General features: G+C 42.5%; 1 protein-coding gene across 1 annotated transcript in view; it reads right to left on the bottom strand.

Annotated features, from left to right (window-relative positions):
* Positions 1-315: 315 nt before the first annotated feature.
* Positions 316-16,866, bottom strand: part of PSMB2 (proteasome 20S subunit beta 2) — a 42,293-nt gene continuing 25,742 nt past the window's right edge. Inside the window, exons 4-6 of the mRNA XM_004614257.3 lie at positions 5,627-5,789; positions 3,453-3,502; positions 316-551 (exon numbers count right to left, since the gene is read on the bottom strand). Coding sequence (XP_004614314.1) covers positions 444-551; positions 3,453-3,502; positions 5,627-5,789 — 321 coding nt within the window. The 3' untranslated portion in view covers positions 316-443. The remainder of the gene's footprint in view (positions 552-3,452; positions 3,503-5,626; positions 5,790-16,866) is intronic.

Genomic DNA, 16,866 nt, shown 5'->3' with positions numbered 1-16,866 from the left:
AAAAGGAAAACATGATGAAATTATAGGGAGAAACATTTGTTACTAGTCTTTGCACTGCTTGCATTTTTTACTAACTGCATGTATTACCTATTCTAATTAATTTAGATTTACACTTAGAGGCAAAAAAGTACTACTGCTTTAGGGTGCATGAGAAATAAGCAAACAAAATATTGAAGACTGAGATGGAAAGGAAGCTGAGCCGCAAAGCAGCTGCTACAGGGCAGCAAGTGCATCCACAAAGGAAAGGCCGCCCTCCCTCCATGGCTTCCCTGAGATGATGTTAGGCAAACTAGAACTCAGTTTTAACTGGAAAGCTCGATTTAATCATATTCAGATTTATTTTTAATTTACCTTTTATCAAGAGTACATGTCAAAAGAGTAGAAAAAAAATAAAGGAGCCCATCAAAAATAGTTCCCTAGCAAGTGGGAGGAAGGGCTTGACGTTAGGAAGCCTGTTTAGTGAAAGAAATGTTGTCCAGGTCATGGATGCCATTTTTGTCAATGATTCGAACACTGAAGGTTGGCAGATTCAGGATGAAGCGTTTTTGGAGCTGCAGAAAGACATGAAGGAAATCCGTTAACAAACAATTGCTGAGTACTCCCTGTAAAGTGCTTTTATAAGCAGGTAAAAAGTTCTGGTTCTTTCAACAGGCGGTAGGTAGTTCAGGACTAAGAAATAAAGGAAATCCCAAAATGCAGCTGGGAGCTTGTCTCTGCTCAGTGAGCTGAGGAAAGAATGCAACAACCTAAGGCCCTATTCCCCCATGTCCACTACCCGTCAGCTTGTTAAACACACCCTTTTGTAAAGTTTGAAGGTAATAAGCCAATAAAGGAAGTGACTGTCCTGGGAATAAGCTTTGGGTCAAAGTGATGTACACCGAGGGCCCAACAGTTAGCTCTAGGGGTTGGAGTGATAGCACAGCGGGTAGGGCGTTTGCCTTGCATGCGTCCGACCCGGGTTCGATTCCCAGCATCCCATATGATCCCCTGAGCACCACCAGGGGTAATTCCTGAGTGCAGAGCCAGGAGTGACCCCTGTGCATCGCCGGGTGTGACCCAAAAAGCAAAATAAAATAAAATAAAATAAAAATTAAAAACCAGTTAGCTCTAGTCACCCACTCATGTGATAGGGACTATTATGAGAGTATGAGTGTCTGTATAAGCAACTGTAGGGGTGGAGAGAAGGAAGTCAGCAGAACTGCTTTTGGATCCAGCCCTGCTCTATTCTCCCCCAAGTCAAGGTGACCTGTCATTAGAGTAAGAGTTCCACACTCTCAGGGCTGGGGATGCTCAGTGGCAGAGTGCATGCTTTGCATTCTTGAGGTCCTGGGTTTGATTTCCAATACTACAAAACAAAAATACTGAAAACCAAACTAACCATAAGATCCCCTGCTTGAGAGAATGCTCCAAGTGATTTGTGGTCTATGTTCATGGCTGGAGGTAGTCTACTAACCCAGCTAGAGGTTACTAAGGAACACAGCTTTGCTTTTATGGCTTTCTTTCACAGACACTTCACTTAGTTTCTAGAAAGAAGGCACGATGATCTCTACCTGCTTTTTTTTGTGGGGTGGGGATGGAGGGAAAGACACCCAGCAATGCTACAGGGATTATGATACAGGGTATTGAGCCAGGATTGGATGCATGCCTCCTGCAGTATCTGTCCTGTCCCTACCTGCTCTTCAGGAGCATGTCCTGGAAATATACTCCCCGGGCTTAAGCCTACACTCTCCTGGTATTTCCTGTCACAGCTAATGACTATTTTGTTTTTGTGCCACACCCAGTGGTGCTCAAAACTTACTCTTGACTCTGCACTCAGAGATCACTTACTGGCAGTGCTCAGGGTGCCGGGGATCAAACCTGGTTCAGCTGCATACAAGATAAAGGCACTATCTACTATACTATCTCTCTAGTCCCCTTACAGCTAAGGACTAAGTAGCACCAAAGCATTCCATTTCCAGAGTCCTCTATGACTGATGATTCTAGGTCCAGAAATTAGCTCCAAAAGACAACTGTGTTTCTAAAACAGTCATCCTAAGGATCACTGGGAAATGAAGTTTCAAAGCACCTGATATCCTATGTCTTCTTGGTGGTGCTTTTCTTTTGCATGAGGGATTAGGAGCTCCTGAGCAATGCAGTACTGGGGGTATTAATGGTTAATGGCTAATGGTTCAGTGCTCCAGCACAGTGATGTGAGGTGAGGGGCCACCAGGACTACGTGCAGCAGTGCTTGGGGCCACATGGTGCCAGAAACTGGAACTTGACTGCTTGTACCCTGCATACACTCCAATTCTTTGTTCCTTCCTGGCAGTTTTCATAACACTTTGGGCTGCCAGACTAATGGTCTCTCATCCTGAATGGTTAAGAAAAGCACATGAACTTATTCTCAGCTTCCGTTCTGGAAAGGGGATTTATAAACAAGAGGGGGCACTGTAGATGGGAAATGACAGGCTTATATAAAAGGCAAACTGATAATACTTCAGTATTCCCACCCACTCTTCTACATATTCTCTCATTAAAGTATACACTCAGGTTCAGCCTTAGGTCACAAGAACAATAAAGGAATGAAAAAGCCTAAGGGAGCTGCTTTCTTCCTCATTCATACCCCAAAGCCTTAGCCTCAGTAGGATGGAATTGGTTGAGTCTGTTCTTGGCTTCATAAATGGAAGGTTTACTCTTCCAACTCAGACCAAAATTCCCAGTGGATTTCTATGACCTTATTCTCAGGGGAGGCATTCTCTTCAGGGCTCATACCTATTAAGGAAGCAGATCGGGGCCAGATAGACAGTGGGTAGGGTGCTTGCCCTGCACATAGACAACCCGGGTCCAATCCTGGGCATCCCATATGGTTCCTCAAGTTGTGCTAAGAGTGATCCCTAAATTCAGAGCCAGGAGTAACTCCTGAGCACTGGTGGGTGTAGTCCCCAAACGAACAAAAATAAAGCAGTTTGAATAACACCCAATTCTTCAAGTATGACTCTAATTTGTCACATGATACAGTAAAATCACCTGAAAACTTTGAGTTAAAAATATTCCTAGGCTCCACACTAGGATAACCTATTCAGAATCAGGGCTGGACATGAGGAATGGGGACAGGAATACTAATTATATATATATATATATATATATATATATATATATATATATATATATATATATATAAAACAAATCCTCAGACGATTCTTAGATATACTAAAATTTAAGAACCAGTAATCTGGGAGAACAAAATAGAAAAGTAATTAAATTGTAAAACTGACATCAACAAGGAAGTGACCAATGACAGAAAAAAATAAGCTTGTTACCCACTTCAGTTGGTAGCAACTTCATATATGGTTAGAAGTATTTATTACATCTCTGGCAAGGATCAGAAGGGAAAAAAATGCAACCAAGAAACTGTAACAATACTGGCAAACAGAGACAAACATTTATTTCAGGATCCCACAGGGGCTACTTACCTCCTCTAGACATTTCCTAAGAAGACCCACTGCATTCTCTCGTGTGATAGCTGAAAGAGAACAGAGATCAAATTTTTTTTTTTTTTTGGCTCACACCCGGCTAATGCACAGGGGTTACTCCTGCCTCATGCACTCAGGAGTTACTCCTGGCTGTGCTCGGGGGACCATATGAGGTGCTGGGAATCTAACCTGGGTTGGCCTTGTGCAAGGCAAACGCCCTACCTGCGGTACTATCACTCCAGCCCCAAAGGTGTTACTTTTTTTTTTTCTTTTTAGGTCACACCTGGTGATGCACAGGGGTTACTTCTGGCTCTGCACTCAGGAATTACTCCTGTGGTGCTCGGGGGACCATGTGGGATGCTGGGAATCGAACCAGAATTGGCTTCGTGCAAGGCAAACGCCCTACCAGCTCTGCTATTGCTCGAGCCCCTCAAAGGTGTTATTACCTTTAAGTCCGACTACCAGCCATAACTTTTAATCAAGCTTCAGACCTCTTCGGGTCATCATCCCACACAAACAACTTGGAAAAACAAAACAAAAACCAAGCTGACTGGTCTTTTAGCCTGCAACAAACTTATTCCATATGTAGCTGAGGGTGCCCCAGACCCAATGCTCTAGCATCCACTAGCCACTGCAAATTGATTTGCTACAGGGAAGGGTAATTAGCATGACGGAATTTTGTCTCCCACAGCCAGGGCCAGTCTCTGGAAAAGTCCAGCAGCCTGCCTCTTTTTTTAGAGCCCATCCCCCCAACTTTAGACCAGGGCTTAAGTCTGCCTGAGCCAGCTGCAAATCAGGGAAAGGGAGGGGAGGCCAGAGTTCAGCTTCACGTTCCCAGCTGGGTCTCTAACAATGAAAGAGAATTCACAGACTACAGCTGAGACTCACAGCAAAAGGACTGTCCACAAGCATGGCAAACCGGGATGACACATTATGCATGAAGGTTGCAGGAGTGGTTGGTGGTTATTTTGGTGGGCACATCAACTGTATTACTGATAGATGTCAAAATAAAGAGTCACTAGGAGGCCAGGCTAATTCTTCTCAGGATATGGCCTGGAGCATTGGTGTGGTTGAGGCTGAGCAAGAGGCAGCACCAAAAAAGGAATAAAAACAGTTTCTCACTATACTGGCAGGAAAGAATGGAATGTAAGAAGAGAAGCAGTTATCTGTGCTGCATCTATAGCCTGTAACTGTAACAGTTAAAAATTCCAAGTGTCTATTACTCATAGTGGCGAAAGTCGAGGTTAGGTCTGAGGTCAGAATATAGTAAAATTCTGACAAAAATCATCCCTTTGTCTAAATCTCTGCTTAGCTGAGTTTCTGAAAACAGAGACAAGCATTTCCCTACAGGAGAGAGCAGCCACTAGGTAATAAGAACCAAGGGAACGACCAAGGTTTGAGGCCTCCAAAAGCTCTGATGTATAAACAAAGAAATTTTCAGGTGTCACGCTAGTGACCTGTTCATCTTCACAAAGTCAAAACAAATATACAAACCACTTGGTTTACTTGCTCATTCTCTGCAGCAAAGATGCTAACAAGCATCTAAACAGGGCAAGAATGCGTAAAAAAGGGGGAACTTCTACAATAGAATTACAAAACAAAACGCAGCTCTGGACATGCGAAGTCTCTCATTACGTCTGGTAAATATAACTGCTGACAAAGAGAGCAGATTCCACAATGTATCTCCAAGGATCCATCCTCTTTTATTTTTTGCTTTTTGGGTCATATCTGGCAATGCACAGGGGTTACTCCTGGCTCTGCACTCAGGAATTACTCCTGGCAGAGCTCAGGGGACGATATGGGATGCTGGGAATTGAACCCGGGTCGGCTGCGTTCAAGGCAGCCCTACTCACTGTGCTATCACTCCAGCCCCTCCTCTTTTATTTTTTAAAATTTAAAAAATTGCATCACAGTGAGATACACAGATTGGGTTTCAGTCATACAATGTTCCAACACCCATCCTTTCATCAATGTATCTTTCCTACCACAAATATCCTAAATTTTTCTCTCCCTTCCCCCGCCCCCTCTCTGTTTTTCCTTCTCTTCCTCCCCTCCCCTTTTTGGGCTTTAGATCCATCCTCTTTTAGTCAAGTCCTGGTCAACCAACCTCAAGGAGAAGTTCACAAAAATGAAGGCAGCTAAGGACGAGGCTCCTCCCTACCAAGAGAACTCACTTGGTGTATAGTACCGGTCCAGGATACTGAGAGTCAGGAAGGCACCATAGCCGTGGGCTGCAAAAGGGGCCTTGGCCAAGGCTGCCAGGTAGTCCATATAGTAGAGTGCAGGGCCCTCGTGCTCATCGTAACCAGCGAGGAGAAGGTTGACATGATATGGGGTCTGCAAAAGAAAGATGGCAAAAGCGATGGTCAAAGCAGAAATATCAACACCTCTTCCATGATAAATGGGAATAAACTTTTGAAGACAAGAAAATAGTGGGGACCAGGGAGATAATTCAGTGGTAGAGCACAATGCCAAGTATGTGCAAAGATGCGTTTAATTCCCCCACACAGCGTACATGGCCCTGGTGGCCCGAGCCCCACACCAAACTGACTGAACTGTCAGGATTGCACCACAGGGCTAGGCATGGCTGGGTGTAGCCTCTATGAAAACAGCCTGCAATACCGCAACCCAGTGTGTGTGAACACTACCACCAACACCTCTCTGGACACCCCAATAAATTAGCAAAGGGAATGGGGAAAGTACAAAAGAAAACAAGGACTTAAGGAAGTTGAAGCCAACTTGATTGCTCTGAACAGAAAAGCATCTGGTGCTTTAAGGTATATGGAAGCACTTTCTTCTTGGGCTGGGGAGAATTTAGGAGACATACACTCATGTCTTGTATGTACCAAAGCCCCATAATCCCAGGTATCACATGGCCTCTAAGTAGTACTACATCCGCAGGCCCCAGCATTCACTGTACAGCTCAGCTGGCACAAGAAAGGCTCCCAGACCACTCTCAACCTGCCCCTGTCAAAAAGAGGTGCTTTCTTCTTAAAGTTTATGAATCTGAATGTGTTGCAAAAGCATTTCAAGGGCCAGAGAGTTGGCACTGTGGTTAAGGCACTTGTCTTGCATGCGGCTGACCAGGTCTGATCCCCAAGCACCACATTCGGATCCCGGAGCACCACCAGAAGGATCCCTGAGCAACAGCAGAATTGAGCCCTGGCAACACTGGGTGTTATTCTCCAAACCAAAACAAAAAAGGCTGAGAACTCTTTTGTCTTTCCTAATTGCTGAACCCAACAATTCTGAGAGTGTGGTCACAATTTAAAGAAAGCAGCAAGCAGTACCAACCACCAGGGTACACGTGGCTCAGTCTAGGCCTGTTTATTCTAGACCAAAACCTCAACTGGTAAAGTCTATGCTTCATTAGTAAAGAAACAAGTTTTGGGATGGGGAAATCTCACGCATTTAAGTCAAATCACTAAGTTTTTAACACAGACAGCAATTATCCAACCCATAAAGAAATGTAGCAATGCTCTCTAACTGTAGACTTAGTAAAAAGCTGTAATATTTTCCTAATGTAAGACTCCCAATAAGATAACTAATTTTTAATGCTGACTTACAGTTATTCTTTGTATTATCAGCAAGTCTGAAAAAGTAAGTTTCTACAGAGAACCTGAACCAGTCTGCCTTGCTTATCATCTCCAAATGGGTGATTTTATTTTTTTCTGAACCATTCACCATGCTAAATTCAGTCTATCTATGTCCCCAGGCTTCTGTGCTGAGATTCCTATTTTATATGCCTTCCTTTTTATCTGCACAATGTTTTTTCTCTCCTATTTGCTTTTGTGGGTAGTGAGTGGCCCAGTCCTTGTAGGATAAGTACCCCTATTAAACCTATGCACTTAGTTAAATAAACATTAAAATCGAATGTACCCTATCATGAAACATAAGGCATCCTACACTGGTGGGCCTCCCAGGCAGAGACCAGAGAGTCACAGGGTCACTCCAGGTGATACTCAGCTTGGCACTGCTCAGGTTTGGCAGAGCCAGAGGCCACCGAGACCACCTAGTGATGCTCAGGAGACCATGTTCCATGCTGTGCCAGAAATCAAAATAGGCGCCTCTACATCTCCACATGCCTGGCTCACGTGGCTCAAGCCCTATCAGCCCTCCTCTTACATTTTATTTTTAATTTAATTTTTGGGTCACACCTGGCAATGCTCAGGGTTTATTCCTGGCTCTGTGCTCTCAGGGATCATATGGGATGCCAGAGATTGAACCTAGGTCAGCCGTATGTAAGGCAAGCACCTTACCCACTGTACTATCTCTTTGATCCCCACCTTATATTTTTAAAACTACTGATTAACACAGGTACTTGGCAGTCGAATGAACTACTATCAGAACATATGAAAATAACATATTCCTACTTAGAAATCCAAGCTAGCAGAAATAAAGCATGAAAGATACAAACAATCCTTAAGATAATACAGTAGTCCTAACCTGCAAACAAATTTCTGCCGTGGGGATAAGTAAGATGGCAAATAGAGAAATAAGAATTGACCAGCAGCACTCAAGATATCTGAAAAAATAATCACTTGCTTATCACATTTCCCAGAGGGTAGTGTGCTACACTCTGCCAAGGTCTGGAATTCTCGACCACATTCTGTGACAACATTCTTAATATGTCTGACTTTAGGCAAGACATTTAACCCTTATGAACTTCTGTTTCCGTATGTGTAAAACTCAGTTAATTAATCTTTCCAATTTCTACATTCTAGGGAATGTGGTGAGGAAAAAAAAAAAGAAGTGAGGCACTCCAAACTTCAGAAGATGTTACCTAATTTCTTGTGTTATTAGTCACACACCTACTTGCTTTTTATAGCTTGTCACTTTAAAAACAAAAATAATGGAGTCGAAGCAATAGTACACAGGTAAAGCACTTGCCTTACACCCGGTCAACCCAGATTCAAACCCCAGCACCACATACCATCCCCTGAGCTGCCAGGAGTGAGGAGTAAAGCCTGAGAACTACAAGATGTGCCCTCCCCCGCAACCAACCAACCAGCCAAACCTTTAACATTAGCTGAAGATACATAAAGGCATTACGGGGAATCACTCTTGGTGATGCTTGGGGAAACAAACATGCAGCGCTGGGGGTAAAACCTGGGGCTCCTACATGCAAATCATATGCTCCGGCCCTTGAAGTCACCCGTCTCCATCCCAATCCCACTAACAATAGCATTTTTTTTAAGTGTGAAAACTGTATGGCAAAATCAGGCAAATATAGAATACCTTTGTGTTTTTATTGTTAAAAATAGAACAGAAAAAAAAAAAAGAAGAAGAGAAATATAACAAGGAAATTCTTCTGGTTTCCCTCTCCAAGATACACCAATACAGACTGAAAACAGTCTCAAAACAAGTCCATCTTTTTACTAAGTGGATAACTACCCTTCATTCTTTGACTAGAATACTGAGTGTCTGGTTACCCAAAACAAACTTTTCAAGCCTGAACGATGTATTGATATCAAAGAGGTCTTACCCACTGAACACGATGGTCACTCCATACCCCTGTTGCAAACCACAACATCCAAAAGGAGAGAGAGAGAGAGAACAAATTGGAATGCCCTGCTACAGAGGCGGGGCGGGGTGGGGTGGGGGGCTGGGATGGGGGGGGGGAGGGATACTGGGTTCATTGGTGGTGGAGAATGGACACTGGTGGAGGGATGGGCTCTCGAACACTGCATGAGGGAAAAACAAGCAGGAAAAGGTGTGAATCTGTAACTGTACCCTCACTGTGATTCACTAGAAAAAAACAAACAAAAAAACAAAACAAACAAAAAACCCAAAGAGGTCTTACCCAGCAGAGCCCAAACGTGTCATGCCTCCAAAGAGGACCCTGCCCACCCAATGAGAATATGGTTTTTTTTTTTTTTTTTTTTTGCTTTTTTGGGTCACACCCGGCGATGCACAGGGGTCACTCCTGGCTCTGCACTCAGGAATTACCCCTGGCAGTGCTCAGGGGACCATATGGGATGCTGGGAATTGAACTCGGGTCGGCCATGTGCAAGGCAAATGCCCTACCCGCTGTGCTATCGCTCCAGCCCCGAGAATATGTTTTAAAAAACAATCATTGTCAATCAAATGGTCACTGAGATTTTACATGAAATTGTTTTGCAGAATTCCAGAAGCAAACTGTATGTATTTTCATTGGTCTATAAAATTTATTTATACTAAGCATCTGACATACACTCATGAAAGTTGGTATTCAGAAGTTATAACACGTGGTTTAAAAGATAACTCACAAATTATTGTGTGACTTTGAATTACCAACTTTTGCATGTGTGAGATGCTTAAGCATAAATAAATGGTGTTATCTAGACTAATTAAATCAATACATCTGTGTAACAACTTGCAGTTTCTAAAATTCTGACAATGCTACATCAAAGATCTCTGATTCACACTAGTTTTTTAAAATTTCAATCTTGTGTACTGTCATTCTCTTGCTCCCCTAAAAAAATAAAAAGCACTGCATTCAAAGTGACAAAACCACAGTGATAGGCTTATTGACAGCAATATTCCCTCATTTTTAATTCATTAGTGTTAAAATGAAATGGAACAAATTCCAAGTCACTTAATTTTGTGCTATTCTTACAGAATGTGCACATGACTGCTTGTGGAAAATTAGACATACTTGATATGTCTAATATACAGCTCACCTATTCAGACATTTACACCAATCACAAGTTCTATGAAGGCAGGACTATGTCTGTTTTTTTCAGTTATATACAAGAATACAGTATATGCTCAATAAACACTTGAATGACTATTACACCAGAAGTCATTCTCTATGCTCTATCATGTCACTAATGCCTAATATCATAAAAAAGACTAATAAATGTTCATAAAAATTAGCTTGTACTTCTAAAAACTGGTTTAATTTTAAGTCAATTGCTAGAACCTCTCTGAATGCACAAGTAGTTTTGTGTTTTGCTAGGTTCCTAGGCCTTTTACTTTTATCACCCTTTTATCATGGGTTACTAAAGTAAAGCAGGGCACAGAACAGGCATTTTGAATTGAATGAAGAAAACAATAAACTGTAAGTAAGCATCTCAGGAATAAATAGGTAGGCTACATTGAAAAATTAGACCTGAGTTTGAAATCTGACTCTGTTAACATACGTGTGGCTTTAGGACAGTTACTCCAATATCTAGTGTTCTCACTGAAAACCTGGGATAATGGCCTGGGTAGATAGTTTAAGAGGTAAAACACAAGTTTTACCTCTCCCTCCTTCTCTCCCTTCCTCCTTCTCTCTTTCTCTTTCTCTCCTGAAACATTGTGAGTACACAGTTTTTCATGATAGGGTTTCAGTCAAACAATGTTCCAACATCCATCCCTTCATCAGTGTACATTTCCTAACACCAATGTCCCTGGTCAGCCTCCTACCCGTCTCTATGGCAGGCACTTTTCTTCTCTCTCAGAATTTAATCTCTAGTACAGGACACTATCACTGCCTGGAGTGACCCTGGTTTTGAAACCAATATGAATAACAAAGGGGCTGCAGTACAGATAATGTATATAAGTAAAGATAGTAAAGTAGAATAAATACTAAATTAATCACTTGGGAAATACAATCATCTACGAAGTTCACAGTGACCCAAAAAAATAAAAAAGGGGAAGAAGCCCAACTAGTCCTGGCACTGATATGTAAGAAAAAGGCCTCATATGTCTTTGTAATGGTTATGGAAATTTAAAAAAAAAAAAAGATGGCCAGATCTCTGACATACGGCAGAAAAGCTTGCGGGACCATGCAGTGCCATGGTACTGTGGTACTGGGGATCTAACCTGCGGGTCCCATTTGCCAGCATGTGCTCCAGCCCTTCAACCTACCTCCCTGAACTCTTGACAGAGGCCTAAGGTGATATTGCTCATTGTCATAAACGCTCAGAAACAGTAACACCTCGAGCAGGTGTGCTTCGTTGTAAACCTATATTAACCTGAGCTATCTTGAGATTGGCAAAGCATGGAGAAACAGACATCTTTTGGTAATCCTGAAAAAGGGGTGGGGGCACAGTTCAGGAGATAAGGTGCTTGCCCTGCAATTCAGCAGATCCTGGCTTGATCCCCAGCACCACACATGGTTCCGAGAGCACTGTCACGGGAAACTCCTGAGCAAAGAGCCAGAAATAGCCGCTGGGCACTACCAGGTATGACCCAAACCACGCCAAGCCCACCCCTTGCCCCCCACCAAAACACAAACCCTCCATCCAGATTCATCAACATTTAAGCACCTTCATGCAGTTTTTGCCATTACAGATATTTATATCATGTTGATTTTAAGTTTCATTTTCTAGCTTTCCCATCAATTCTCTTCTTTCCCATAAGCAATATAACATAAGAATTTGTCAACTGTCTTGAATAGGAACACTAATCAATCCTGACAGAATTGCCAAAAATATCCTAACTTATGAAGTTTTTTATTCTGTGAAACAATCTAGTCTGTGGTTTCCAATCTTTTTAAACCCAAGGATCAACAATGGTCTGAGGACCAGGGGCAGACAACTGCTCCCAGTAAGTGGTTTTGTAACTTCTCTCCAGATGGGCTGAGGTCCACGGGCTATCCTTGAGGATTACCACCAATGGGTTACAGTGCAAACAGCAACATGCTTAGTTTCAAAGTTGTATCTAATTAATAACAAAAAATAATGTCACTTATTTCATTTTTGGGAAGGCTACACCACCAAGCCTGCACAGGTCTACACTTACACCAGGCACTGCTTGTGGGACCAACCACGACAGGGAATCTAATCCAGAATCTAACACATGCAATGCATGTGCTCCACTAATTGAGCCACAGTCCCAGGCCAGGAAATAATTTTTTTGAGGGGGAGGTTTGGGCCACACCAGGTGGGCTCAGGGGCTATATGTGGTGTCAGGGACTGAACTGGGGTAAGCTGCAAGGCAAGCACCTTCACCCTGTAATCTCTCTCCAGCATCCAAGAAAAAGCTATTTTTTTTTTGGTCGGGGGGAGGAGGGGAATATACCCAGTGGTGCTCATGGTGCTCACGGCTGAATCCTGCCTCTATGCTCAGGGATCACTCCTAATGAGGATTGGGGGACCATATGTGGTGTCAGGGATTGAACTGGGGTCAGCTATGTGCAAGGAAAGCCGCTTGCCTGCTGTAATATCTCTCCAGTCCCAGCATTTATTTATTTTTGGCATATACTTTTTGGGTTTTTTGTCTGGGGACAACTGGAGGTGCTCAGGGTTTACTCCTGTGAGTGCTTGAGGGACCATATGTGGTGCCAGGAACAGAATCCAGGTCAGCTACATGCAAGGCAAGTACTTTAAATCTGCACTATATCTCCAGCAAACTCCAAAAAAAATTTTAAATGAAACTGAGATCTCAAAATAAATTTCACTTCTAAAATAAGGAGCCACCTAAATTTTGCCTCTTGTTACAAAGAGAAAATAGATTAAAGTGGTACTATCTTTTCCTCCTTTAACAAATACATTAGGGGCTGGAGTGATAGCAGAGCGGGTAAGGCTTTTGCCCTGCATGTGGCTGACCTGGGTTCAATTCCTAGCATCCCATATGGTCCCCCGAAAACCACCAGGACACTGAGTGCATGAGCCAGGAATAAACCCTGAGCATTGCTGGGTGTGACCCCCCCCAACCCCCCAAAAAAACCAACAAACCAGTACACTAAAAAAAGCTTTTTTCCTAGGGACCTAAGCAGTGCTTAGGAGACCTGAGGGTCACTCTCAAAAACATTTAATCAACATGCTCTGCGGTCACTAGGTCAACACTCAGAAGCACCCAGGGACTACAGCATCATGTAGTGCTAGGGACAGAACTTGATGCCTCTATATATCAGGCATATGCTCAAGTCTTTTGTGTTATATTCCCAATGCCAATCGTTTATATTTTCAAAGTGGAGAGTTTTAAGTTATTTTAAATAACTTTATTTATACAGATTTAAATAAATACAAAGTACTCAATATAACACCTACTACACAGTAACAAATTAGCTATTATCATCATTACTACACCATCATTTTTAGGACCTTTTTAACAGATGATCAAGATGCATCACTGAGACCAAATATATTATCCACTTTTTGTTGTTGTTAAAGGGACAAAATTCAAGCCAGTGGAAATAGTCAATAAACACATATAATATGTACTTCTCCCTGGAATTTAAATAGACTTACTATGCACCTCTCAGTGCTGCAGAATTTAGCTAGTTCCTCTTTGAAAATTTGAACTCGGTTCCCTAACATGTTTGGGAATTGAACACACACACGCAAAGCTCTACAAGAGTATTTCCCTCCCTCCAACTCTTGTGCATACAACTCCTCAAATATATTCCCGCTCATGAAAGAGGAATACTGTAGTGATTAAGAAGAGTGTGAAATTCCATAAATTTTACAGCTTAAGGGAACAGTTGTGATAAATACACTGAAACAACAAAATCAGTGACGAGAGTCTGGGCGGTGACAAGCAGCGGTGTGACATCTGGCGGAAGCCAAAGTCACAGCAAGGGGGAGAGAGGTGGGCGCGTGAGGAAGCATCCTGCCGAGCGTGGACACAGAAAAAGAGAGGAATTGACAGTCTTCCTTTGGAGCCAGGCCAGCCTTTGCCACCTCTAATTGAATAGGACGATGTCGCTACGAGTGAGGTGCCTTAGAAAAGGGTGCAATTTCTCTTGCAATACGCTGAATGCACCCTGGAATTTTAAGCAGTCTCTAAAGCATACATCCATTCCCGGTGGGTCACTAATTTGTACAAAGATGTATAAGCACCAATGGGACAAAGGACTCTTCCGTGATGACAATGTTTTAATAATAACTCTAAATGCACTGTGCTTTGGAAAGAACCATGTTTAATAAGCATATTTCATTTATTCCAGTAGTCAAGATGCCTAAAATTACATCTTTAGCACTAAAAGTATTTCATCCCCCCCGGAAAAAAAAAAAAGCAACTAAAAGAGTTATGACTAAGAGCTCAACTAGTTTATCCAATATCCCTTTTATAAATGTGGGGATCGAATTCAAAGAGGGGGCAATAACCTGTCATACCACACAGCAACTTAGCATCAGTTATAATCAAAAGTTAGGCTTCCAAAATCTGAAGCTTTTTTCTAGGAAATGATGACGTTTCCACAAGACATGTATTAGTGTGAAAACAATTCAACATGTCAGTTTCACACTCAAATATTTCATAAAATACTACTTTGCATACCAGCATGTATTGTTTTCATTTTCATGTATCACATTTTATACATATTCTATCTTTTATGTTTTATGGGATTTAAATGTAGAGGTCACACCCAGTGGTGTTCCAGCCAGGCAGTGCTTGGACTACCATATGGTACTGGGGATTGAATTCAGGGCCTCATACATTCTAAGGGTAAGCTTGACCACTTAAGCCATATTTTCAGCTCCCTTAAAAAAAAGCAGGCTTAATGCCAAGCCATATGATTTACTTCTCTAAATGGTCTGAAACTATGTAAGAAAGTGGCAGGTACTTTTTTTTTTTTTTTGCTTTTTGGGTCACACCCAGCGATGCTCAGGGGTTACTCCTGGCTTTGCACTCAGGAATTACTCCTAGCGGTGCTAGGGGGACCATATGGGATGCTGGGGATCGAACCCGGGACGGCCGCGTGCAAGGCAAATGCCCTACCCGCTGTGCTATTGCTCTGGCCCAAAAGTAGCAGGTACTCAATTAAATATCTATAATAAATAGATAGCAGCACCTTAGCTGTTTTGGCAATGCATGTTTTTAACCAACTCAATAAAATAGATTAATTATTTTCTTACACTGATGCTCTAAATGGAACCTGGAGCATGTTTCACTAATAAAAATTATTATCTGCTTAGGGTGAGTTTGGGGGTATAATGTTAAAATTTTCAATATGATTTTATCATTTTAATTCAAGAAAGAATCTGTATACAGATTGAAACTGCAATGTTCCATTATCTCAAACACGGGGTGGCGGGGGTGGGGGAGTGAAACTTTCTATGATTTCAGCAACTTCCAACTACCCTTGTGATCTAAGTACCTTTTCCAGATCTAAAATATTATGGTATTGGGGCTGGAGCAATAGCACAGCGGGTAGGGCGTTTGCCTTGCATGCGGCCAACCCAGGTTTGATTCCCAGCATGCCATATGGTCCCCCGAGCACTGCCAGGAGTAATTCCTGAATGCATGAGCCAGGAGTAACCCCTGTACATCGCCGGGTATGACCCAAAAAGAAAAAAAAAATTATGGTTTTATAAGTAAGGATGGGACTAGGAAAGAAACACCTAACCCTAATATTTACACAAAATACAATCATTTTTATCCTGTCTCTCCCCTCCTTTTCTTACCTTTTGTTGTTAGTGCAATAACACATATTTGGCTAGTGCTAACTAGGGATTATACACTGCATGTAGTGCTTGCTGAAGGTCACACACATTAGCCACCAGTAAAACTGCACTCAGGCATGTAGTGTGGTGCAAGGGACTGACATGCAAACCTACCAGTCTCATGTAAGGCAGGGAAAGCATTCTACCACCCTGGCCCCTATACCTTGACTTTAACCCTTGTTGACATAGAACTCACTCACTCTATCAATCAAAGATTGGGGACCCGGGACCCTACCAGTGATTCTTGGCCAACTGGGTCATTACTTCAAAGCAGGGGTTCCAGGATGCAATGCTGCTGGTACCCTGCAGTAAAGGGGATACCCAGGCTCTCACTGGTGGTGTTTGGAAGCCTCCAGGACTGCACTCACCAATGCTTGGGAGATGAGGAATCAAATCCATGTTGAACAATGCAAGGCATGCATCCTAACCACTGTATATCTCCCAAGCCTTGGCAAAGCCTTTTAATAAAAACCCACAGATCTCTAATCATAGCAGTGACTATGCCTGAAGCATAAAGATGCACAGCTTAAAGTAGAATTTTCTTTGTCTTTATGCCATACCTAACGATGCTCAGGGACCAAGCAGTGCCAGGGACTGAATCTGGGACTCCCACGTGTAAAGTATGTGCTCCAGACTTACAAGCCACCCCTCCCATCTATATAATACAGGATAATTATGAAACAAGAAGATGCTTAATCCATTCCACTTTGTATTTGGAATGTGAATATATTATTAAGTCAATAAATAGGGGTCAAAGAATAGTACAGCTGGTAGGGAGTTTGCAAGCAGCCCAACCAGGTTCAATCCCTGACATCCTATATGGTCCTTCAAGTATCACTAAGAGTAATTCCTGAGAGCGGAGCTAGATGGAACCCCTGAGCACTGCCAGGTGTGGCCGTAAACCCAAATATTTAAATGTAAATATTAACGAATGTTATTTAGAGCATTTGCCATTTGAGAAGTGTGCCAGGTTACAAAGACATAAGCCTGGATCTAAGGGAGCTCCCAAGGTAGAGAGGAGCAAGGACTGCAGATAGAGCAAAGAGTATATAAATGAA

This window comes from Sorex araneus, chromosome 5 (genome assembly GCF_027595985.1).
Source record: "Sorex araneus isolate mSorAra2 chromosome 5, mSorAra2.pri, whole genome shotgun sequence".
Lineage (NCBI taxonomy): Eukaryota > Metazoa > Chordata > Mammalia > Eulipotyphla > Soricidae > Sorex > Sorex araneus.
This window is presented reverse-complemented; position numbering and strand designations above follow the sequence as displayed.